Genomic DNA, 26,000 nt, shown 5'->3' on the forward strand with positions numbered 1-26,000 from the left:
GTTAGTGGGCAGTCAAATACTAAATGATTTTCAATTGTATAACTATTTCCCCCCTCCCTACCTGTAATATCCCTCAGACCCGCGTATATTTTTATGCCTATAAATGTTTATGCCCCTCTCCCCAAAAGTCTAATTCCCAATCGCCGCTACTGTCTACGGCAAAGGCTTGCACAATTCGCCCCAATAAGCAGCGCTGCAGCTCAGGAAGGCAAAGGAGCAAAGTACAGCCTAGCAGCTGCTTGCACGGCTCTCATTTCCAACTAGTGAAGGGGCGCGAATCTAAACAGATTTAAACTTTAAACAGTGTTATTGTTCATAATGCCCCATTGTATTATATTATGGTGAGGAAATAGAAAAAGTTAATTTTTTTATAAACACTATGTTCTAAGTAAATACGTTTAATTATCTGCATTTCATTAGGTAATAAGTAGGAAACAAAATTAATTATTTTGACGTGATAACTAAATAATCTTTTGACTACTACCTGCAGTCATGGAAATACTGCGGGCCAACATAAAAGCTTGTTTAGGAATAACAATGAACGACAAACAAATTGTGCGAACTATTGCGTAAATATAATGTTATGAATAAAACTCCCTCTGTTTCATTACTCTAATTTATTTCAGGATGACCCAATAAATGCACACACACACACACACACACACACACACACACACACACACACACACACACACACACAATTCGGATCAGCTATGAATGGCCACACTTACTAATTACTGTATGTTTAGAGACTGCTCTTCCTTATGGCTAGACCTGGGATTTTAAGGCAAATGCCTATTTCGTTCCTTGCGAAATAACATGATTTTTAAAAAATATGTTGACGTTTCATGATAAATCCCTTACATTAATAAAGTTTTATAGTGCCCTAAAATGCCTATTTGGACCTTTGAAGCCTATTTTAGTATTTGAGTGCCTAAAAATGCCTATTTTCTACATTTAAAATAAAATTCAACTTCTGTAATTTTCACAATCACACAATGGACATCCCTGGAATGAGCAGAACAGCAGAGGGTGGGTTTTTCACAGAAATGTGCTCTTCCCAGACAACTGTCACCAAAGGAATGCTGAGTGAAGGGTGGAGGTGGAGGATGAGCTCAGAAGAACAACGAGCAGGTAGTAAAGGACATACTGTGTCGAGTGACGGGGTGAGGGGGGATTATCTAGGAAGAACAAGGAGCAGGTAGTAAGAAGGGGCATACTCTGTCAAGTCACCAGTGAAAGAACAACTGTTTAAGTTAATATAGTTCATCATGCCTAAAACGAAACCATCTAAGAGTGCGCTTATACAACATTGGCTTGTACAGTTTGTAGGGACGACTTTTGATGGCAAGATTATTTTCTGCCAGAACTGCAATAAACAGGTATGTGCATATATCTTAAATTTCATATTAATCTAAAGCTAATGTTTTAATATTGGCTCCTCTAATTAATTGTAGAGACCTAGTCCAGGCGATCTGGGTTCGATTTCCAGTACCGGCAGTAATTTAGAAATCTATGAGGTCTGGAACGGTGTTGACCCAGCATCGTAAGGACAATTGAGAAGCTACAGTGGGCAGGGGTCACAGAGGCAAGGTAATACGGCTGAGGGATGCTTTGTGCTGACCACACCCCACCCAATATCTGCAGGCCATGAGTTGGGCAGCAACCGTTATTGAAAGCCAAGGCCCTTTGGGGACTGTAGTTTTCTTGTTCTCAATTAACTTTAGAGTAATAATGGCTTAATTTAAATAGTTCAAAATAACAAATTTTATTCAATAGCTCACCTTTTTTATTCCTCATTTTAGTCTCTAATAGACATCACTTTATTGTGTTTTAGATTTCACATGATAAAATATGCCACCTTCAGCACCATGCAGATACTGCCAGTCACAAAGCGAAAGCAGCCATGAAAAGTAACATTAGACAGACTCTGCTCACACACACTATATCTCCTACAACCCATAATGGTTTCTATGCTGATATGTGTAGAGCCCTAGTTGCAGCAAATATCCCCTGGAATGCTGTGCATAATCCGGTTTTCAGAGATTTTTTACAGAAATACACCAAGCAGCACATCCCATCAGCATCTACAGTAGAGAAAAACTACTTAGATATTTGTTACAATGAGGCCGTTTTGTCAATCAGGGAGGATATTGGGGAGTCTTACATATGGTTGTGTGTGGACGAAACCACCGACTCTGTGGGCAGGTACATTGCTAACCTTATAGTAGGAAACTGGAATCCAATCAGGCAATTACCGCTCACCTTCTTTGCTCTAAACAGCTTGAGAAAGTCAATAGTCAAAGCATTGCATACTTCATTAACAAGGGGTTGCAATTGTTGTATCCTGGGAGTGTTGATGATTCTAAAGTCCTTCTCCTTGTCTCCGATGCTGCTTCCTACAAGAGTGCCACTGCACCTCTCCTCAAAACTTTCCATCCTTCTTTAATTCATGTTACTTGCATGGCCCATGCCTTGCATAGATTCGCAGAAACAGTTAGGGCGGAGTTTCCTGCAGTAAATACTCTCATTTCAACAATGAAGAAAGTGTTCTGTAAGGCTCCATCAAGAATAGCCATCTTTCGAGAGAAACTCCCCTCTATTCCCCTTCCACCACAGCCAATCATCACCCGTTGGGGTTCCTGGATGGAAGCTGCCCGGTATTAAGCAGAACATCTTGAGGAAATCATGACTGTGATAGACAATTTGCCTTTAAAGGACAAGGCTGCATGTGTGTCGTCTGCCAAGAGCTGTTAAATGATCGTTCCAGTGTTCAGAGAGACATTGGGTATATTCAGGCAAATTTTTCATTTCTTCCAGTCACCATTACAAAAATGTAGGAAAAAGAAAACCGTCTTAAAAGCGAATTTTCTGTAATTGAGGAAGCTGAGAATAACATACAAAGTGCTAGTGGCAAGGTAGGGGATAAAATAATAGACACGTGGTCTAGTGTATTGCAGAAGAACCAAGGTTATTCAGTGCTGAAAAGGGTACATCAGGTAATGGATGGGGAAATGGTAGACTTACCAAGTGAAATTGAATTGAAAAATGTAGGTAAATTTTCCTCTGCCCCTCTAACATCTGTGAGTGTGGAGCGCTCTTTTTCTGCTTTCAAAATGATTTTAACAGACAAAAGACACAGCCTGACTGTGGAAAATTTGAGAAGATTATTGTTATGTACTGTAAAGCAAACTATGAATTAAAGTGATGTAGGAATGTTCCTCACAAATAATAAAAACATATTCCATTTGCGTTTACACCATTATTGGATTCCTGCAGTGTTGTAATTGTGGACAGTGATTTTAGTATTAAGAGTTTAGATCAGTACTGATAATGATATATCCTATAATCCATAACTCTTTTGACACATGACTTTTTAAATAGTTTTTTATAAATATCTTTTTTATTCTGTCTTAATTTTGCAGCTATTTCGGTTAAGAATAAAGGTACCACGTTTGTTAAAGTAAAAAAGGTATCACGTTACAGTTTATGTGTATATTGTAATATTTTAAAGTCTATTTCCTGCCTATCCACACATTTTTAAAACATATTTTATGTGCCTATTTTCTCTTTTAAAAGGCCTATTTACTTGTTTTAAAAGCCTATTTTAGGTGCCTAAAACTAATTTTTTAGAGCCTAAAATCCCAGGTCTACTTATGGCTCAGCAGGCGATCCAGCCCGTTGCTCTACCTACGGACGCTTAATCTTTACTTTCACTTCCCTAAGTCCAGTCACCTCAGGCAGCAGCTGTGTGTAGACAGCTGGATCTGAACAAAGGGCGACTGGTCACTCGATACATGACGGCTGTTCGTTGGTTCGACTCCACAGACAGTCCAGTAATTCACACAGTCACATGCAGCGAACAAGTAAACAGCTCAACAGTATTCAACAGCAGGACGATACTCACAACAGCGAACATTACCACAGGTCCATTTATCCTCGCACTCACGATAGCGGGTTTCCTCGCTGACTCACAGCGATCCTTTGTCCACAGAAATACACAAGCACACAGTACTCTCAGGTAGTACACGTCTTCCGTTCCCTCGTCTCCAACCTATCTACTCACTCATCTTTCCGACACCACAACCACAGTTCCTGGTTCAGACCTCGGTGGGATACTAGCGACAGCCAACACCTCTGTCGCCCCCAGTCCAGCCACCGAACTCTAACTCACTGAGTCTCTTACTGACTTCACCACGGAGTCCAACACTGACTGACTGTCTACAGCTAGCCTCCCTTTTTATAGCTTGGCTGATTTCAGCCAGAATTTTCGCAAGGTGGCTAGAGGTAGAACATTTCCGTTGAATTTCCAAGAAACTCACTGGTAAGCCAGCCGACGAGAAAAATGCACGGAAAGGCCGGCCCCACCCCACAATCCGGCTGGGAGATCCCAGGTCGTCTGATTCACCAGCCCCTTCCTGGAAGTACCAACAGGAGCTACCATGGGACCGGCACGTAACATGATATACTCAGCCAGATACACTACTGTGGCTTCTCTTGCGCCTTGACTCCGCATATCACCATCTGATCCTTACAGCACGAACTATTAGAAGTGAGCTGCTCTAGTCTCTTCCCGCGCTCATGCCGTTAGCTGAAGGAGCGGGGCTGTCTCATTACCCATCTATGGTCTACAGTCTTCTGTTTTCTGGATTGTCACTAAAAGAGGCGCTCGAGTTGCATCTTCGATCCGGTTTATCCACGCGCTGGGAGCTCTTCCAGGCGACATAATCCCATATACTTTTCCTTGAACAAATAGTTTTTCAAGGCTATTTTCTCTCCTCATACATGCCCGAAGAACTGCAGGGTTCTCTAAGAACAGATGGAAGTCGTTTCGGGGTACCAAGCTCTTCGATTATGGAGGAGTGTGATCTTTTTTCCGTCCAAAGTAGTCTAACATCCTCCACCAACACCATATTTGAAATCCATCGATTCGCTTTTTGTCCTTTGCCCTCACTCTTCATTATTCAGAGCCATACAAGAATACTGAGGATATTAAGGCACAAACCAGACGTTTCATTGTAGTTTTAATGATTGCTCGGTCACACCAGATCATTTGGAGCTTATCCACAGCAACTTTTCCAAGAGCAATCCTTCCGATCTCTCTCTTGCAGCTACCGGTGTTGTTCAGCAAGGAGCCTAGTTAAAAACAATCATTAACAACATCTAGGCCTATTAGACGACCACTAAATTGAAGTTTCTTTCCTCTATCAATCCTTAACTACTGACATTAACATTTTGTGCATAGTTACTGACATGAGGTCCCATGGACCGCTACTGGAAATATGGGTTAGAAAATGCCAAAGTAGTAATTTCAGTGTATTAACTATGTATTCTAGCAAAGCATACATTACTGAATTAAAATACATAAAATGTAAGCAGGTAATAGCAATGTGAAGCACCGAAAATATAATACTTGTAAGGTTGCAATTTTTTACGGTACAAAACACGAGGCATCGGAAATGTTTGAGAATTCACAGTATGTAATACACATTTACCTAACTGCATCATAAAGGTACGGTTCACATAATGGAGCATATTGAAATGTACTTACAAAGTTGACCAGCGTAAACACAGAAGAACCGGCAGCACTTCCTTCCAACCTATCTTTCTTCATTGCAGTTGAGACACACTTTCTTGGTGCATTCTAAACAGACCGGATGTTTGCACACATGACACAGGTAATTTGTTTTAATTTTCTTCCCGGACGGACAGAGGAAATAGGTCTTCCAGAATTCCCTTGGCAACTTTTCATCAGTGGTGACTACAGCATATTCTGTTCCCGTAACACGTGCGATAGCTAACCGCAATTCTCGTGGGAGTTTTGAGTTCAGTAGCTTGTCCTGTAGATGAGGTTAAAATAGCTGCTTTTCTTTCATGAAAACCAGTCTAGATACTTAATTTCTCTCTTTGCACGACTGGTATATGTTGTATGCATTTACACAACTTATGCCAACAATAAGGAAGAAAATAGCCATAGGCAAATATCGTGTTCATCTGCTTGGGTTGTACTTAGCACATTTTTTCATCCATCGTATCAACACCGCCTTTCGTGGTATTATAATACTCCATAATTTCTTCTTTACCACAATTCTCATCAATACCTTTAGAATGGTGCATGGGCATGGTGGATATCATCAAGACAGCTTTGCTTCTCTTAGGCACATGTAATAACAGGGTAATGTCTTTTGTAAAACCATACGTTCAGGCAAGAAGGCATTTGGCAAATCCCTCCTATTTTTCTTCATAGTTCCCATCACATTCAAGCCCCTTTTCCCATATTATTAGCGAGTTCCAGGGACATATACCAGGTATCTGTGGTAATGTTCCTATTACTTCCTTCCAATAGCTTGCATAACCGAACCATAGCCTACGTGGGAATACTTTCTTCTCTTCAGGAGGAAGGCCTATGCTATCAGTCCCCTTTCCGCAGTACAGGTATGAATTATAGAGATAACTGGTCCTTGAATCAGCTAAGTAGTGCATTTTCAATTCATATTTTGCTGGCTTAGATGGAATGAACATTTAAATGTACACCTTCCCCTGAAAGCAACAGGCATCTCATCAACAGTATCATTCGCACCTAGAACATAAGCTTGTTGACAGTTTATGTTGAATGTCTGCATTATATTTGCTATTGCTGCTGCAATTCCTGTCTGCGGCATTGTCAAACCTTAGACTGTTCAAAAGTACACAAAACCTTTCACGGGACGTACGGAGCCTAAATATTTCTCTTCCTGTACCATCGGTATTAAAAATGGACCGTATGTTCTCATTATTTGATTTGAAAATCGAGCTATATACAAGTAGTCCAAGAAAACCACTAATTTCTACTGAAGTCTTCCGTCTGCAATGTTTTCCGTGAGATATTTCTGCCTGACCTTATTTAATTTCTTGTTTGTCCAGGTTAATATTTCATGTGTAATATCTTCACTCAAAATCAGCTTAAGGCAGAAAGTGGATCCATTTTATCGTTTTGCCTAAGACGGGAACTCTGTGATAATATCTTCTCTTTATTATGAGCTACAACTCTAAAACTGGTCTTGCTGAATTGTTGCAGCGGGTCGAAGACCATTTGAAACAATTTCTTCCATAAAAGTAGTTTGAAGTAGTTTCTTCATTGCTGGGTAAGTCTTCCTCCATTTCATCACCACTGGACTCTGATATATTTGAATCAGTGTTATGGTCACTCTGGATATAATCTTCATCTTCATTTTCCGAGGATGATAGCTCACAATCATCTTTCGAGATATTTTGTAAAATGCAAGCCATTTTGTCCTCAAAACACGCATCAGACAATCGAATCCTTGATGGGCCTGTGTTATCGCCCATATTTTAGTTAAAGAAGAACGTCTATTCGTCACGAGTAGATAGCACCACAATCATAAAACCGCATATAATCACACAACTAGTGACGTGAGGACCCATGGACCGCGCTAGTACAATAATCAACTCCAGACAACACTGGCAGCTCCCAACACAGTGGCAACACTCAACAGACTGAAAGTCAAGAAGCTAAGACAGAGACACATGTTTTCAAGGCCACTGATGAAAACGAGAGATGGGGCAATAGGAGCAGGGCGGTCCCACGGACCTCACGTCAGAAGTTGAAGGTCAACGACCGTCTCCTTGGTTTTGCTGCGATTCACTTCCAGTCCAAGCTGAAGACTTTCGCTTTCTACCCGCTGCAACAATTCAGCAAGTTCATCTTCACACCTGTCCAATGGAATAGTATCATCAGAGAAATGCGGATTCTGTATCATCCTTCCTCCAACTGACACTTTATCATGCCAGCTGTCCACAGCCTTTCGCATGATGGTTTCCCCATATACTGTATGTTGGACAACAGAGGAAGGAGAAGAGGGGAATACAACCTTGTTCTACTACTTTTGCTACTCTGAAGGCCTTTGATAAGCCACAGTCCAACTTGACGTGAGCAGTGTTGTTTTCATTTAAGCTTGTTATCAAAGCAGTACGATGAGGAAGAACGCCCATTTCATGCAATACTTCCCAAAGCTTACTCCACCGAACGCAGTCAAATGCTTTCTTGTAATCTAGAAAGAAAATCAACATTGCCATGTTGAATTAATATCTTTCCAATGAGTTGTCGCGTCTGTTCCCTTGTGCCTCGACCTCAGGACCCGAAAGAAAAGGAAAAACAGACCCTATCAGGATATACATTAATATACAAGATGCATTGCATTTGCAAAAATTAACCACAATGCATTACAAACTTCGCTCATTTAATAATTTATGCCTCTTGCAATAAAAATACCTAAGCCCCATGGCGTTTCATCCATTTCCGGATGTGCAAATGGTCCTGAGGTTCACTCAGTCTACACCAAAAATGAGTATCAGGTTAATTCCTGGGGGCAAAGGCGCCCGGGCGTAGAGCTAACCAATCTACCGCAATAAGTGCTGAGGTTGCGGATAGTGGAAGCCTTTACCTTCCACTCCTCCCAGGGCATTCATGGCCTGTACGGAAATGACTTTGCTTTTTCCATGGCGCTACAGGCTCCGTGCATATACATTAGCAATGTGCTAGTGCTGGTGGAAGTTACGAGAACTACTTAGAGGCACCTTCATCAACAGCTGACCATAAGAAGCTGGAATATGTGTGATGTTTGTATACATTATATTCAATCATTTTAAAGTGGTCCTCTATCGCTGAATCCCTTTCTATCTTTTTGTCTAAAGCCATTATTAGAATATAAGACCACATTCCATATGTGTTGATCGGGTCATGTTTGTGATGTAGATAGCCGCCTTGATGAAGCACACTGGCGTGAAGAGTAGAACCTTGTGTCCCTGTACATTCTCTAACCCTAGTGGTATTTTTGACACAGTATATGATACCTACGTATATTTTTTCAGCTAATTTATTTTATTTTCCCCTTTCCAATTAATATATCATCCTTTATAGTTTTGGCTTTACTCGATGAAACGACTAGTGGCTGGGTATAACGCGAAAGCGGAACCCAATAAATAGATTAAGGAGAAGAAGAATTTTTACAGTGCTGTCTTCAGATGATTATTTTTTAATGTCGTAACGTTCGGGAAGAACTTGCTGTTGGCTGCATTAATACATACTGTTATACAGAGGTTTCCTACACGACCTCATGAAATGCATTTGAAAAGACGGTGGATCTCAGCAGTAAATCGCAAGAAGTAATTTATACATTTTCATTCATACAAAATAACTCTTTACAAAATGTATTTGAAAAGACGGTGGATCTTAGCAGTAGATCACAAGAAGTAATTTATACATTTTCATTCATACAAAATAACTCTTTACAAAATTTATTTTAACCATTTTACAAATCGGTTACAAATAAATTATTATAACAATATTTGCAAAGTAAGTTGCAGTAAGCCATCTTTTTAAAAGCACACGCATCATAATAGACACACATTGTATTCTATTGCCATAGCCTTAATTACAGCCAGAATAATAATAATAATAATAATAATAATAATAATAATAATAATAATAATAATAATAATAAAATAATAATAATAATCGTCATCATCATCATCGTCATCATCATATACCGTACAGTACTACAGACCAAAGTGTGAAATTTTATAATATTCCTTCACAACTTAACAAAATGATTTGGAAAGGCAGTAGACAAATATAATTACAGAAATATGCCTCCATATAATATATATATATAAAATAAGAGTTTTATCTGTACATTGCTCAGAATTTGAAAAGAATGGTATTTCTGTATCGGTCATGTCCATAGTAACAAGGAAATGCACGTTTTACTGTCTGTCTGTCTGTCTGTCTGTCTGTCTGTCTGTCTGTCTGTCTGTCTGTCTGTCTGTCTGTCTGTCTGTCTGTCTGTCTGTCTGTCTGTCTGTCTGTCTGTCTGTCTGTCTGTCTGTCTGTCTGTCTGTCTGTCTGTACACGCATCACTAGAAAACGGCTAAAGAAAACTTAATGAAAATCGGTATGCAAAGTCGGGGAATAAGTCGCTACAATCTAGGCCATAAATAATTTTATTTACGCTGACAGAAATGGTAGTTTAGGGGAAGGCCTAAAATGTAATTGTCAAATACTTATGTTATTAGTGGTCCTATCGTAATGAAAATTGGTATTCAAAGCCGAGGAATGAGTCGCTACAATCTAGACTATAAATAATTTTATTCACGCTGAGTGAAATGGTAGTTTAGGGGAAGGTCAAAAAATGTAATTCTTGAATATTTACGTCATGAGTGGTCCTATCTCAATGAAAATTGGCATGCGCAGTCGGAGAATGAGCCATTATAATCTAGGTTATGAATCATTCTATTCACACTGAGTGAAATGGTAGTTTAGGGGAAGGCCTAAAATTTAATTATCAAATATTTAAATTAATAGTGGTCGTATCGATAAATACTACATAACCAAAGTTATATAGAATTAAATTTCATACATTTTTACCGTACCGACTGTGATAAAACATATATTCATGAAATTGTAATTTTGTTGCTAAGTCCATATCAACGCCGAGCCACGAGAAAATGGGTCAACAGAATTTAATTAAAATCGTTATATAGAGTCGGGGAATGAGAAACAACAGTCTAAGCTATAAACAAATTTATTCATCCTGGATGGAATTGCAGTTTAGGGGAAGGCGCCTAAAATGTAATTTTTAATAATACCTATGTTATTGGTGCTATCGAAAAGTATTACATAACAAAAGTTATATTGAGTACAATTTCCGATCATGTATGTTTTAATCAGTTTTACCGTACCGACTATGATAAGAGTGGTATTTCAGAGTCAGAAGAAAACTAAATGTGAAGACCTACAATATCAAAAGCGCATAGCATTGATCAACAGTGACATTACATTGACCATTGTTTGATGTGATGTTCTTTGTCTCTTATTCTGCCTCTCAGCTCCAATAGATGGGATTACTGCTGCGTACCGAGTATAACAGTCTGACTGAATATTAGCGGAAAATAGCTGGGGAGATAGAAAACTTTCATCTTTAGCATGACATTCCTCTGGTTCATACACTTTCTGATACAACTGGTACGTAACACACAGGTTCATCATAGTATTCCAGCTATGCGATCCCTAATCTGATGTGCTGTTTTGAATGAGCAGCGTGCATACATAAGGCAGAGGCTCACTTAGTAGTAGTAGTATGGCCTGGTATAGAATAACAATTTAGGCCTATTCCAAATTATATCACCACAATTCACTAAATAACTCAAAATTCGACCCTGAAAAGAGCCGTTTCTTAAAGCTTCTTCCTCTTTACTTTTATTAAATTCTACATTCATTTTGTTCCAAATTAGCAGTGAAGAGTGGGTTTCTCCTCTTGCTTGGAGGAAAAATGTGTCTCCAAGTCAGATAGATTTTTCCGCCGCCAGTGTAGTGAATTAAGATTTTCCGACTCATCGGGCACTCCTAGGAAAAAGTCTCCACTATTCGACCCCCTCCCTGTCGAAAAAAGACGAAGGGTGTTCACGGATCATGGCTATCTGCGGCTTTGATCATTCCAGCTCTGGAACTTTGGACTGTTAGATCGGCAGCTTAGTCAAGTGAGAAAATGTGCCGTTTTTCATTTGATCGAGTATTTTATATGATATCATTGCTTTTAATCGCTACTTTCCTACCGACGTTTTTGTAATGACCTATGTTGACTTCAGTTAGGAAAACCACAAGGTCAGTCTCTCTGAGAATCCAATCCCTTAGCGAAGCACCGGTACATCAGCTAGTTACTCAATATAAATATCTCACAGAAATACCATATTTTACATCCGCGAATTCCTGTCCACGTCCGATGTAGTGCATTTCTTTTTAAGCACACCCCTAATGGAAATGAGTTGCATGAACTGTTTCAACCACATACCAACCCTCATGCCAATCTTAAGTTTCTAACAATGTCAGCATTCAGGCCCGGGCCCCCGAGAATGGCAGCTAGTAGCGCTAATCGTTATATTGCAGAGGTGAATTTGATCATATTATCAGACACACAATATAAATAATCACATATTGGCAACTTAAAGTAATTCTGAATTTTTCTTCTCATGCAGAATTTTTTATAGTGTACATGCGATTTCAAAATCAGGAATTAGGGGCCGATGACCCTAGATGTTAGGCCCCTTCAAACAACAAGCATCATCATCATCATCATCATCATCATCATCATCATCATCAAAATCAGGAATTTCAATGGGTCCAACATAAAGTTCCTCTATTCTCTCCCCTGTTGTATTTCTCTTTCCTTGCGTTTGAGATGCGAAATCGAGACCATTCGCAGGGTTGACCAGTACGCGAGATGACATGTTCTGAGCAAACTGCATAAATAACAGCTGAAATATGCTTACATTTCATGGAAGCAATTATTCGCCTTCATGAGATATTAACAATTGTTACCAAGGCCTTCCTTACAAAACATGGTTATGTTTAAAAGTAATTAAAATTTTAATTTTAATCACCTCGCTAACATGATATCGATATAGATAAGAGCAAGGATATATTTCTGAAGACAGTATTGTTGAATGTGTATATGAACATTAATCTCACTAATACATAAATTATTACATTGCCTCTATCGTGAAATGATAGGGTATCTAGTAAACCAATGTTTCTTATCACATTTGCAGTTATTGCTCTGCTGATATTTCCTGCTAACTGTTTTTCTTGTAAATTTAATACATGACCACTTTCAGCAAGTATGGAATAATGTGGCCAATTGTTGTAGCATAAAACACTCTGAAATCCCACTGTTATTCAGTCGGCCAAGGCAGCACGCGGTGAGACGACAGCGGATATGTGCCCAGTGAAATGCATTAACTTACTATGTTTGCCACTCGCAGCGCAGCGGTGCATTTCTCCCATTAGCGCACAGAGCCTACAGCATGATGGGTCTTGGCCAAACAAGCGATCGCTGCTCAACCAGAAGACCTGTAGACTGCTAAGTGACGCAGGGTCAGCGTGACGAATACTCTTGGCTTTCTAGATCGAGGTCACTTCTCAACGTCAGATAGCTGCTCAGTTATTCTCACGCAAGCTAGGAGGGCATTCTGAACATTTCATGTAAGAAAGTGTTTCATGTGGTATGCTGCTACGTTCTGTTCCTGTGTGTTTCCCGATTAGCATACTATGTAGAGTTGTAGAAAATGAGTTCTAACATGGAAATATAGTTTCCGGACCAATGTCCATATAGTGTAACATAATTTCTTCTTCTATGTGTGAGAAATGTGTCCTGAAAGTTTGGCCTATCTTATTCTTAAACTCTGTATTAATATTTTCATGCGTTTTCCAAACAACCTCTATATACCACTATTTTTCTTTCAGAAAGCTGGCATTCCCTACTGAAAAGTTGGAGTTCAGTTCATGTCTCCTGCATAATGTGAGTCAGTGTGAGGTGTCAGAGAATGCTACCAACTTTGTGGTGACTGTGTACAATCCTCTGAGCCACCCGGTCAATCATTACGTCCGCCTGCCTGTCAATGGTAGTCACTACTCAGTCCGTGATCCACAAGGTATTTATGTCCTCTTGAAACAATAATCAACGCCACCATATTCTATTCAGCTCTGATCAACAAAAGCAGTAATAAATGTTGCCAAGGCGACACAAAACAAAAGATACGAGAACAAATTATTGGGGTGTATTAACAAATGACTGAGATGTAGTAACAAATGATTGAGATCTACTAACACATGATTGAGATGTATTAACAAATGAATGCTCTTTCAAAAATACAGTTATAAAAACATAGTTGTGTCATTTGAAATTTCAAGGAGGGGGTGAAAGCTAAAACTGCAATTAATCCTGGTGTTAAACTTCCCCCTCAATACCTACATTGGCGCGTTTTTTGTTGAAATACAATTGAAATTAAATAAATAGTTTAGACTGGGACGTTTTGAAATGAAGAACTCTGAATAAAATATCAATGAAGTAAAACCCATGATATCCTGAACTTTTTGTATAACAGTAAAAGCTAGTGTGTTTTCCCTACAGGAACTGAGGTGGCTGTACAGCTGGTACCGGTTCCGACCCAGGTGCTCTCTCTCCCTGAGCGGACAAGCAAGACCACAAACGAGATTGTTTTCCAGGCGAAGAATATACCACCCTTAGGTTTCCGCATCTACTATGTGAGTCAGCTGGAGAAGGCCGGCCCTGCTCAGTCAGTGAGCAGGAAGAGCGATGCGCTGCAAATATCTAATCAGGTAACAAACTCAGGCATACAAGTTCAGATATGTCTTTGTCTCACAGTTCATTTTTCTATTAAGGAACTCTTCTGCAGTCTTCAAAAAGTGCATTGTCACTGATCTGAACTATTCCTTCTATCAAAGTATGATATCATCAATGAAGGTAAACCCTAACGCTGGAATTTTTCATTACTTTCAAAATTACTTTGAACTGTTATGAAATTTAATTGGAAAAAGTAGATTTTTAGTAACTAACTGAAATCAGAATTGGCAAAATGAAAAATGGAAATGCACAGCCCATTTTTAGCCATTCGACCGTGTCAGGCGAAGATAGGAATTGTGCCGGCTGTCGAAGCCTGTCGCACTCGTCTGGAGTAATGATGAATGACTGACGAATGAAATGAAATGATATTGAAGAGTGTTGCTAGAATGAAAGATGAGGGGGGGAAAATGGAATACCCGAAGAAAATCCTGTCCCACTTCCGCTTTGTCCAGCACAAATCTCACATGGAGTGATCGGGATTTAAACCACGGAACCCAGCGGTGAGAGACCTAAGCCACGGAGGCTACTATATATAATGGCGTATGGCCTCTGGAGAGGCCTGGTGCGGGTCTTTTTCTCGTAGATGGCTTATTAGGGGACCTGCATATCTGTGAAGATGAGGGCCCTACCTAGGATGATTTCTAGTGCGGAATACGCCAAATACACCCAGCTCCTGAGCCATTGGAATTAACCAATTAAGGTTAAAATCCCCGACCCGGCAGGGAAATGAACCCGGGACTCTCTGAGCCAAAGGCAAGCACACTAACTATTTAGCCATGGAGCCGGGCACAGAGGCTACTAAAATGGCCAAATAATATAGTTTCAATTCTTTAAAATACTGACCCCCACGAGTAAGTGTTCGTTGAAGGGAGTAATCCAGGTAGTCGGAAACAGCGTGAACGGGATATCTGAGGGTTAGTGGGTTGGTCATACTGATATACACTGACTGACAGAGCAAATGCAACACCAAGAAGGAGTGGTCAGAACTTTATGCCAATTGCAGGGTAGACTGACGTCACTGAGGTATGCTCATGATGTGAAATGCGCCGCTGTGCTGCGCACGTAGCGAACGATAAATGGGACACGGCGTTGGCGAATGGCCTACTTCGTACCGTGATTTCTCAGCCGACAGTCATTGTAGAACGTGTTGTCGTGTGCCACAGGACACGTGTATAGCTAAGAATGCCAGGCCGCCGTCAACGGAGGCATTTCCAGCAGACAGACGACTTTACGAGGGGTATGGTGATCGGGCTGAGAAGGGCAGGTTGGTCGCTTCGTCAAATCGCAGCCGATACCCATAGGGATGTGTCCACGGTGCAGCGCCTGTGGCGAAGATGGTTGGCGCAGGGACATGTGGCACGTGCGAGGGGTCCAGGCGCAGCCGGAGTGACGTCAGCACGCGAGGATCGGCGCATCCGCCGCCAAGCGGTGGCAGCCCCGCACGCCACGTCAACCGCCATTCTTCAGCATGTGCAAGACACCCTGGCTGTTCCAATATCGACCAGAACAATTTCCCGTCGATTGGTTGAAGGAGGCCTGCACTCCCGGCGTCCGCTCAGAAGACTACCATTGACTCCACAGCATAGACGTGCACGCCTGGCATGGTGCCGGGCTAGAGCGACTTGGATGAGGGAATGGCGGAACGTCGTGTTCTCCGATGAGTCACGCTTCTGTTCTGTCAGTGATAGTCACCGCAGACGAGTGTGGCGTCGGCGTGGAGAAAGGTCAAATCCGGCAGTAACTGTGGAGCGCCCTACCGCTAGACAACGCGGCATCATGATTTGGGGCGCTATTGCGTATGATTCCACGTCACCTCTAGTGCGTATTCAAGGCACGTTAAATGCCCACCGCTACGTGCAGCATGTGCTGCGGCCGGTGGCACTCCCGTACCTTCAGGGGCTGCCCAATGCTCTGTTTCAGCAGGATAATGCCCGCCCACACACTGCTCGCATCTCCCAACAGGCTCTACGAGGTGTACAGATGCTTCCGTGGCCAGCGTACTCTCCGGATCTCTCACCAATCGAACACGTGTGGGATCTCATTGGACGCCGTTTGCAAACTCTGCCCCAGCCTCGTACGGACGACCAACTGTGGCAAATGGTTGACAGAGAATGGAGAACCATCCCTCAGAACACCATCCGCACTCTTATTGACTCTGTACCTCGACGTGTTTCTGCGTGCATCGCCGCTCGCGGTGGTCCTACATCCTACTGAGTCGATGCCGTGCGCATTGTGTAACCTGCATATCGGTTTGAAATAAACATCAATTATTCGTCCGTGCCGTCTCTGTCTTTTCCCCAACTTTCATCCCTTTCGAACCACTTCTTCTTGGTGTTGCATTTGCTCTGTCAGTCAGTGTATATAATAATTCGATATCTCGCACCGTTGTCATTTTATCAGCCAATGAGGTCGCTTCGCGGGTGAATTCAAATGGGCTTTGGAAGGTGCTTTTGCTAAATCTGCACGTGCTTAAGAGTAGCTTGAGTGCACCAACCAAAGAAGAAACTTTGCCTGGGGAGGGCTTTGAACACGGACCTCAGAGCTGACAGGATCGCTCCATAGCAAATACGCTTCGGTGATTACGACCGAAACCGACGGTATGTCATGTTTGATGCTCATTTCTACGTAGGGTTCAGGTGGTCGCGCGTTTGATTCAGGGCAAGGAATTTTAACAGCGCTTGGTTGATTTCTTTGCCTCGGGGACCGTCTGTTTGTGTTTGCCTTCATACACATACCATTCATTACTGTTTTAACAGGAAATATAACTAGGCAACCATCCTCTGTTAACACTAATCAGTGAGAACAAAATGATGGTATCCAACATATTTCGAAAAATGAAAAGAAAGACAAGGGTTACAAGGGGCGTGAAAATGAAAGACTCACTAAGCCTCCGTAGGTAATACCATCGGGGTCAGAAAAGAACAAGAGTTGACTAAGGGAGGTCGGACAGGATAGATGAAAGTAAGGAGCCTGACACAAGTAAGTGGAAGCAATGCCAGGACTCAGGTAAGGGTCCCGTAGTCGCCAACACACACTCTCAAGTTAAAAGCCGCTGAAACCCCTTTTAGTCACCTATTACGACAGGCAGGATATACCGTAGGTGTTATTCTACCGATCCCACCCATACGGGGATCAACGACCATTGTAACACGCAATACGTCCCTTGGTACAGGGTCAGCGTCATGAAGAACATCCAGCAGTAAAACTAGGCCAAGTCCACTGGTAAGACACAGAACACATCTGCGACCCGACATGATGTGGGGAAGGTAGTGGATGAAGAAGAACATACCATATTTCTCTTCTTATGATTACCGAGCTCGATAGCTGCAGTCACTTAAGTGCGGCCAGTATCCAGTATTCGGGAGATAGTGAGGTCGAACCCCACTGTCGGCAGCCCTGAAGATGGTTTTCCGTGGTTTCCCATTTTCACACCAGGCAAATGCTGGGGCTGTACCTTAATGAAGGCCACGGCCGCTTCCTTCCCAGTCCTAGCCCTTCCCTGTCCCATCGTCGCCATAAGACCTATCTGTGTCGGTGGAACGTAAAACAAATAGCAAAAAAAAAAAAAAAATCTTATGATTTGTGATTTTCTTTCAGGCAATGACGGTGTCGGTAGATGGAAAGACGGGAAGGCTGCGAACTCATTTTGGTGCTGGAGAGAGTGTCTACGTGGAGCAAACTTTCTCCTACTATGAGGGCTGCATTGGTAACAATGCGGTGTTTGAAAACAGGTCTTCCGGCGCGTACATCTTCCGCCCGAACGGGACCCGTGCAGTGGAGTTTCCTGGTGTGGTCAACAGCACAGTTTATGAAGGTACAGAGGCAAGGGTTAAATTGAGCTGGTACTCACCGCAGTTTTAATTAACTTGGTCCTAATTACTCCTTTTTATATATGATCTCGTCCCCAATGATCTCATGAACTCGCTCCCAACAAGGTAGAAATACTTTCCTATTTTAAAAGTGCAGCTCTAGTATTGCTGAAATGGTTTAAAATGTTTGTTGCCAAAGCGTACTTTCTGCAGAGTCACTTCATCCAAGCTGTCTATGAAATAATACAAACTGTTACCAGTCAGAAGTTTTATTAAATTATTTACTCCACTGAGGTTTCAGAGGCTTTGCTCCATCGTCAGGTGATAAAATAGTGATATACATGGTGTAATAATGACGTACGGCCAAACTTTGAAGACACATTCCTTACAAGAGGAAGAAGAACATGTAGTCTCCTGTACGGAAATAATATAGTATATTTCTTTGTCAGGTTACATCAACAATACATCTATCTAGACAATGAAGCAGGAATAATTATCTATCGTAGTCTACGAAAAGAATAAATAAGAAAATAGTTAATAATTTAGTAGATAGCGCTGTGAGCATTACGTCGCCATGATAAACATCACAATGTTATATGGACATGGGTCCAGAAACGCTTTATTTCCATGTTTGAACTCATTCTCTACAACTCTACGTAGTGCATCAATCACGGGAAACACTCGGGAACAGAACCTACCAGCCTAACACATAAACCTCTTCATTCCATAAAATATTCAAAATGGTACGTGCATTGATACATGCATCATCCCGTCCTCGCATGAAATTCTGAATGCGCTGATATATCCCTGGGGTATTTATATTTTTATTTCGTATGGCAGAAGGATACAAGTTTACGAACAATGATAAAAAGTTGTTTATAACTTTCCTCACTGTTACAGAACAGCTGATAACCAGTCATGTTATAAGTAGTCTACTTTATGGCCCAAAATTAAGACCTAACTTCATCGATTGGCTTCTAAAATTCGGAAACGGAGAGCTAGGACAAATGGCTCTATAGAGATTCCACAAAACTGGACTTCAAAAGGTATTGTACATGATTGCCTTGATTATTCATCCAAGTGGGAGCACAATGTTTTCCAAATTAACTTCTTTTTTTATGCCCGAGAAACGAACAAGTTAACTTCATCAACCAATAGGTTCTGAATAGTTTGACAGATGACCAAATAATGTACATTAGCATTGGCACCATAGAGTGAGATGACGTTAATGAAGATAATGGCTAAATGGTTAGCGTGCTTTGGTTTGCGTGCTTTGGTGACAGGGATCCCGGGTTCGATTCCCGGCAGGGTCTGGAATTTGAACCATAATTGGTTAATTTCGCTGGCACGGAGGCTGGGTGTATGTGACGTCTTCATAATTTCATTCCCCATCACTACGCGCAGGTTGCCTACGGGTGTCAAATCAAATGATCTGCATTTGGCCAGCGGAACTTGTCCTCGGACACTCCTGGTACTAAAAGCCATACGCCATTTCATTTTGCAATGAAGATAATAAATCTGGTTTGTACAATGGAACGAGAATAAATCTACGGAAGTCAAAGTACAACACCAAACTACTACTGCACTCAGTATGGTTTGTAAGGAAATATTACCCGACCAAGGCGAATGGAGTCCTGCACAGCTCAGCGCCACTAGTAACGACAGTCTTGCCTAAGCCACGGACGAAGGAGGTCGCAGTGAACTGTGGGTCCCGGGAGGGGGAGTGGAGTTCGAGAGTGTGGAGTGCTGGAAGGTCGCCGAGAAGTGGGCCGATAATGATTGGCATAGAACAGTACAGAGTGACGATAGGAAGATGGCAGAGGAGAATGAAGAAAGAAGAAAAGAAGCCAGGTGGGTGTAAAATGGATATGGAGAGGAAAGGAGAACTATTGTTATCGGCAGCAGTGATTATAATTTTATTATGTATTGGGGGGGTCGAGTTGAACCCAGGCCCGTCATCTGGTAGAAATGAGGATAGGGAAAATATGGATGCAATCAAAAGAGCTGTAAGAGAGGTGTTGACAGAAGTTTGCCCTTTTGGGCAAATAAAAGAGATGATTGAAGAACAAACCAGGAAGATTGAAGAAATGGAAGTATGGATAAGAGAAAAAACGGACGACATAGTTGCACAGGCGAGAAATAACACCGAGGAAGTGGTAGCATTAAGGGAAAAAGTAGGAAGACTTGAAGAGGAGAATTGCAAGTTGAAAGCAGAAGTGGAAGCAAATACTTTATACAGAAGGAAGAAGTGCTTGTTTATTTATGGAGTGCCTGAGGAGTCGAGAGAAGGCAAAGTACTTACTACTTATAAAGTAGTGGACCTTATACAGGGGAAAATGAAAATAAATTTTAGTGAAGTAGATATTGACGATGTGCAGAGAGTGGGGAGAACTAGAGGCAACAGGCCTATAAAGCTACAATTGTTTTCAACGTTGATGGCGGATGTTGTGTTAACAAATGCGGGAAACGTCCAGAGGGAGAAAATATGGATAAAGAGAGACGTTGGAAGCGACGCGATCAGAAATGAGAGGATTCTCAGAAAACACAAGATACTGGCTGTAAAACAGGGGCTGAGGGCAACTATTAGAGGTCAAAATCTAGTGGTGTCAGACAGAAGTTGGAAGAGGATCTGGTTTGCGGATAGATTGATGGAGTTAGAGAAGTCAAGACAGGCCGAAGAAAAAGAGTGTAGTGCAGCGATTGGTGGAGAGGATAGGCAAAATACCAGAAGTAACAGTGTACCGTGTGAAGAGAGGCAGGGAGAAATGCCAAGTGCTAACGGCAAGGAAAGAGCAGTGGACGGACAGTGCAGTCGAGAGGCTGAAGAACAAATGGGTGATGGGGGCAAGAAGAGTGAGCAGCAAGAAGCTGAGAGAGCCGAGTGTAGTGGTGTAGCAAGGCAAGATCAGGGTAAAAAAGTAAGGTCAGTGTTAACCCGGGAGATTTTAGGGCAGAATCAGAGTTTTAGCGGAGGGAGGAATAGAAGCTTAAGGGACATGTGGAGAGTTGCGCAAAGTAATGAGGGTATTGTAACAAGAAGCAAAAAACAATAATATAGCGAGTAAGTAAATAATGTAGTGTTGAGGAATGAGTGTTTGGTATTTGTAGGTGAAGATGAAGTGATATTTTGAAGGTTGTGATGATGTATGAGTGTATGGTATTTGTAGATGGAGATTTATTTGATGGTAGACGAGTGTGTGCTAGGGCTGAAATGTGGTGTTGGAAGTAGAGGTGGTATATGTTGAAATGTGGTGTTGGAAAGGTATGGAGAAGTGAGGGTGTACTCATGAGTAAGTTGTATTTAATGTGATGGTATATGAGTGGGTGGTATTTGTAGATGTTGAAATGTGGTGTTGGAAAAGTATGAAGATGCAGTGATGTAATTTGGCTATTTGTATGTGGAGTTGGTGTTGTATGAGGTGTTATGTGGTGTGGGAGAAGTGGTGATATAAGATATTGGAAGGCAGAAGGTGAGTGTAATTGTCGGAGAAGTAGAAGTGGTATATATAGAAATGAGGTGTTGGAAATGTGGTTAGGAGGTGATGTATGGCTTGGTATTGAGATGGTTTATTTACCGAAATTTTTTGGAGATGGAGAGGTAATTTTATTATGGAGTGCTATGACGGAATGAAATGAAATGAAGCAATGTTACCGAGGATTTGTAAAAGTTGTGGTATGGTGGATTGGAATGTAATGACGGAATATTGTTGTTATTATGGCTGGTTTGGTATGCAATCGTGTAATGTTGCTGTGGTAGTTTATTTTGGAGTAGGTCAGGGAACAATAAAGGTGATGAAAATGCTGAAGGTAAACATAGGCATGGTTGGCCTGAGCACACCAAAGCAGAGTAGGTCAAACAGAAAAACAATGGCGGTGTGGGAATGTGCTGAGTAAGAAAGGAGAGTTGGTGGAAGGTGTAGTCTTGCTCCGGGATCGCATATGTGATATTTTAAGTTTATTATTTACTGCAAGTAAGGCAAACGGTTCATAGAGGGAATCTACCGTTGGCCAGTTGATTATTAATATTATTATTACTTTATTATTATTATGATTATTATCATTATTTTATTATATTATTATTATTATTATTATTATTATTATTATTATTATTATTATTATTATTATTATTATTATTATTATTATTATTGACATCACTATTATTATTTTATATGTGGGTAGGGGGTATTTTATATTTAGTTATTTATTTATTTATTCAAATAATTATTTATATGACGTGATAGTGTAGAGTGGCTTAGGAATTGAGTATTTTTTAGAAGGGAAGCATGGACGTGCCATGGGGAAAAAAGGATGGCTGCCGTGGTGACCTATATTTGAAGGCACGTTTCCGGAGCATCTGATGGACTCCATGGCGCGCCCAAAGGAGTGCAGGATGGCATGTGGTTTTCTCTCCCTAGTCATGTATAAAGACGGAGTGGGGGTGGGCCCATTCCAAATGAAGAAGGGGGTGGGAGGGGCCCACGCAGATTAGAGTTAAGAAGATAAGATGGGAATAGAGGAATAGGAGAAGGGAGCGGCGCCAGTGAAGTGGATGGGCCGCATTGGATTGGTGAGAGGGAATCACATTGTCACCTGTGAGGATTATGGGGGTCCATAGTTAGACCCCAGGGAGAGGGCCGGCCATGTCATCGACGGGAGGGTGGCCTTTCTCTCACCAAGGGTGATGACATGGCCGGACAGTAGTAGTAGTAGCTAGTTAATATTATGCTCTATTGTGAACATGTATTGGGGCTAATCGCCTGTGTTGTTCACTAATAAACCATTTAAACCATTTAAACCACTAGTAACGAACAAGACATCATCGCAGTTCAGTCAGCTTAGGAGAACAGCTGGAGCACTAACCAAGACCGACTACAGCACTCAGATCTTAAGACAGGTTTCGATTAGCGGCAATATGGCTGCGAACGCGGGCTATGCATAGATTGTAAGTGATTGCGGTTATGAGTTTAAAGTAATAATTATTTCAAGCCTGCTTGTGATCGTACTTCGTGATTTTCAGTACTGATAACGTATTTGAAGTGTTTGAATCCTAGGTGCTTTTACGTGGAAGCTCAAAATACCTGGAGTTTAATTATTTCGTGTTTGCACATAGTGCCGTACAGGTTAAGTGTTTGCTTATCATTGTGTTTGAGTGTTGTTGTTATAGAATGTAGTTAGCATGGGTCGATCGCGTTGTGTACCTCTCTATAAGTCTCTTTTAATTAAACGGATACACGGGGTTTAGCTGAATCACTCTCAAAGTTCTCAAGCTTGTCAAAGCATGTCGCAGTGTAGTGTTGAGGCAGCATATCATCTAACTGGACCAGCGAGCTAACGGTCTTTAATTTTACACCAGTGATTCTATAATGCATTATTTTCAATATCTTTAGTCATTCGACAGCCACGCCCCCTTGCTTATGTGACCACTAGAAACATGGCGGACGTTCGTTCAATTAACTTCAGCCAGGCAGCGCTTCCGCCTCTCTATGTTATTCTAGTTCATTGAACCTGACTATGCGGTATTTCCGTGCGTTCCGCCAACGTCACAGCCCTAGTTCAAATTCCTTCTGCGGATCCACTCGCCTTGGTCGAGTAATACTGCAATACCTGTTTTGATAATGTTGTTTAAAACCTGGAAACTGTAACTTTTATTCATAACATATATTAACAGTCCATTCTGAATTTCCAGTTACTTTACAGACGGTATTTTCGAATGTGAAGACAGGCTTATGTACTAGTATATATCTATATATTTTTTAAAAATTATGAAAACTAAAGTCAGTCAGTCCGGCCATTTTATCCGGTCGATTTGCTTCATTTTTTAACTGAAAGGTATTCATGCACAGATTTTGTCATCAGGTACTATAAATCACTTAACTTCCGCCTTCCTCAAATTATTTGATTTTTCAACTTTTGTCACTTTGAAGCAATCATATATTTTGTTCTAATTGAGATACGGAGTACATTTTGGCCTAAGAACACTCAGTGGATCAAGCTCTTTCATTTCAGCTTTTAACTATTCAAATTGGTTGATTCCGAGAAAAGTTATGAGTGCACATTCAATTTGATGTCTCATTTCTTCAACATTTTTGCTCATTGAAGCAATCATATCTTTCGTTGTAATTGAGGTATGCTGTTCGTTTTGGTCCAGAAACACTCAGTGGATCAAGCGCTTTTTTTTGAGGTAATAACTACTTAAATTAGTAGATTCTGAGAAAAGTTATGAGTACATTTTGTCTCCATGACAAAGATCTTTGAAGGATTTTTAACAGTTCGGCGCGTAGTGCTGTTCCAAGGAACGTTTAATTCATTTTCTTTGTGTGATGTATTTTCAAGTGTTTTGTTGACATAATATTACATTCTATTACCATAGCAGATCATGTGCTTTATTTCATTAACTCGAAACTTTGCAAATACATCCGTGAGTATAATAACGAACAACACCATACTTTGTACATTGCGGATGGAGCCAGCGGGAAACTGCTAGTATATAATGATATGAGAAAAGAACTGGAATCAGAGATAAGGCCTTTTACGGATGATATTATACTGTATAGAGTACCGGTAATAATTAAGTTACAAGAGAGTGAGCAACTGCAAACAGACCTTGACTACGTTGTGAGAGGGACAGCAGGCAATGGTATGATGATAAACGTGGTTAAAAGTCAGGTTGTGAGTTTCACTGAAAGGAAACATCCTCTCAGTTTTAATTACTGCGTTGATGGGGTGAAAGTTCCTTATTGGGATCACTCTAAGTACCTAGGTGTTAATATAAAGAAAGATATTCTTTGGGGGTAATCACTTAAATGGGATGGTAAATAAAGGGTACAGATCTCTGCACATGGTTATGAGGGTGTTTAGGGGTTGTAGTAAGGATGTAAATGAGAGGGCATACAAGTTTCTGGTAAGAGCCCAACTAGAGTATGGTGGTTCCACTGTATGGGAGCCTCACCGGGATTACTTGCTTAGAGAACTGGCAAAAATCCAAAGAAAAGCACCTCGATTTGTTCTAGGTGATTTCCGACAAAAGAGTAGCGTTACGAAAATGTTGCAATGTTTGGGCTGGGAAGACTTGGGAGAAAGGACTGGACCGAGTGGTATGTTCCGACCTGTGAGCGGAGAGATGGTGTGGAATGACATTAGACAAGTTGAGTGCTGTTTTTAAAAGGAGGTAAGATCATATGAAGATAAGGTTGGAATCCTAGAGGAAAATTGGGGCAAATATTCGTGTATAGGAAGAGGTGTTGTAACGGATCAAACACCCGATATAGATAATTAAAACCAATTGCAAGCTGGGCGCCAGGCTTCGAAATTAAATTGAATTTGAAACCGAATTTAGATATAAAAAGTAATAAAGATAATTTAATGAGACTATCCCGGTCGTGAGGTATGAGGATACTGACCATTAAATACCATATGGAAAAACAAAGGAAACCTACTAAAAAGTCAAATTATCTAACGATGTAAAAAGCAAAAAGTTTTATTCTAAAAAAAAATATGAAATTACGTAAAAACGAGTTTTTTTATCAAAATTAAAAATTACTGACTGAGATTACAATTCAATACTACACTCGTGGACTTGCGATAACAGGGCTAACTCATGCTCACCGGAGTTGATCTTCTCGTAGTCTGCTTCCGTGGTTGATCGTTGTCGTCCCTCTTCCAACAGCATCATCCTTGTCATCTGCTTCATGGAATGGATTCCACCCTGAATCTATCACTCCCTATTTTGCTGAGTACCAATAACATAGTACCAGCCTTACAATGCGAAATTCCACATCGGAATTAACTGAATAGAGAGAACGGAAAACATCCAGTCCTTCTATATTATTTGAACTTGTCTTTCTAAATAATCTGAGTAAGTCTCACAGAGCCGATAAGAAATGTTGAGTATAAGCACATCGTAAGCGATGCACCCAAATAGCAGAGTCGGATGCAGAATACAGAATGAAGAGGAATGATCTTCACCACGCCGTGTAGATCTATATAAATC

At 41.0% G+C, this 26,000-nt stretch overlaps 1 protein-coding gene across 1 annotated transcript in view; it reads left to right on the forward strand.

Annotated features, from left to right (window-relative positions):
• LOC136871761 (lysosomal alpha-mannosidase) overlaps window positions 1-26,000 on the forward strand; it is a 195,518-nt gene that overhangs the window by 120,092 nt on the left and 49,426 nt on the right. Inside the window, exons 10-12 of the mRNA XM_067145327.2 lie at window positions 13,301-13,488; window positions 13,968-14,176; window positions 17,799-18,015. Of these exons, the coding sequence (XP_067001428.2) occupies window positions 13,301-13,488; window positions 13,968-14,176; window positions 17,799-18,015 (614 nt within the window). The remainder of the gene's footprint in view (window positions 1-13,300; window positions 13,489-13,967; window positions 14,177-17,798; window positions 18,016-26,000) is intronic.

Source organism: Anabrus simplex, chromosome 4 (genome assembly GCF_040414725.1).
Source record: "Anabrus simplex isolate iqAnaSimp1 chromosome 4, ASM4041472v1, whole genome shotgun sequence".
NCBI lineage: Eukaryota > Metazoa > Arthropoda > Insecta > Orthoptera > Tettigoniidae > Anabrus > Anabrus simplex.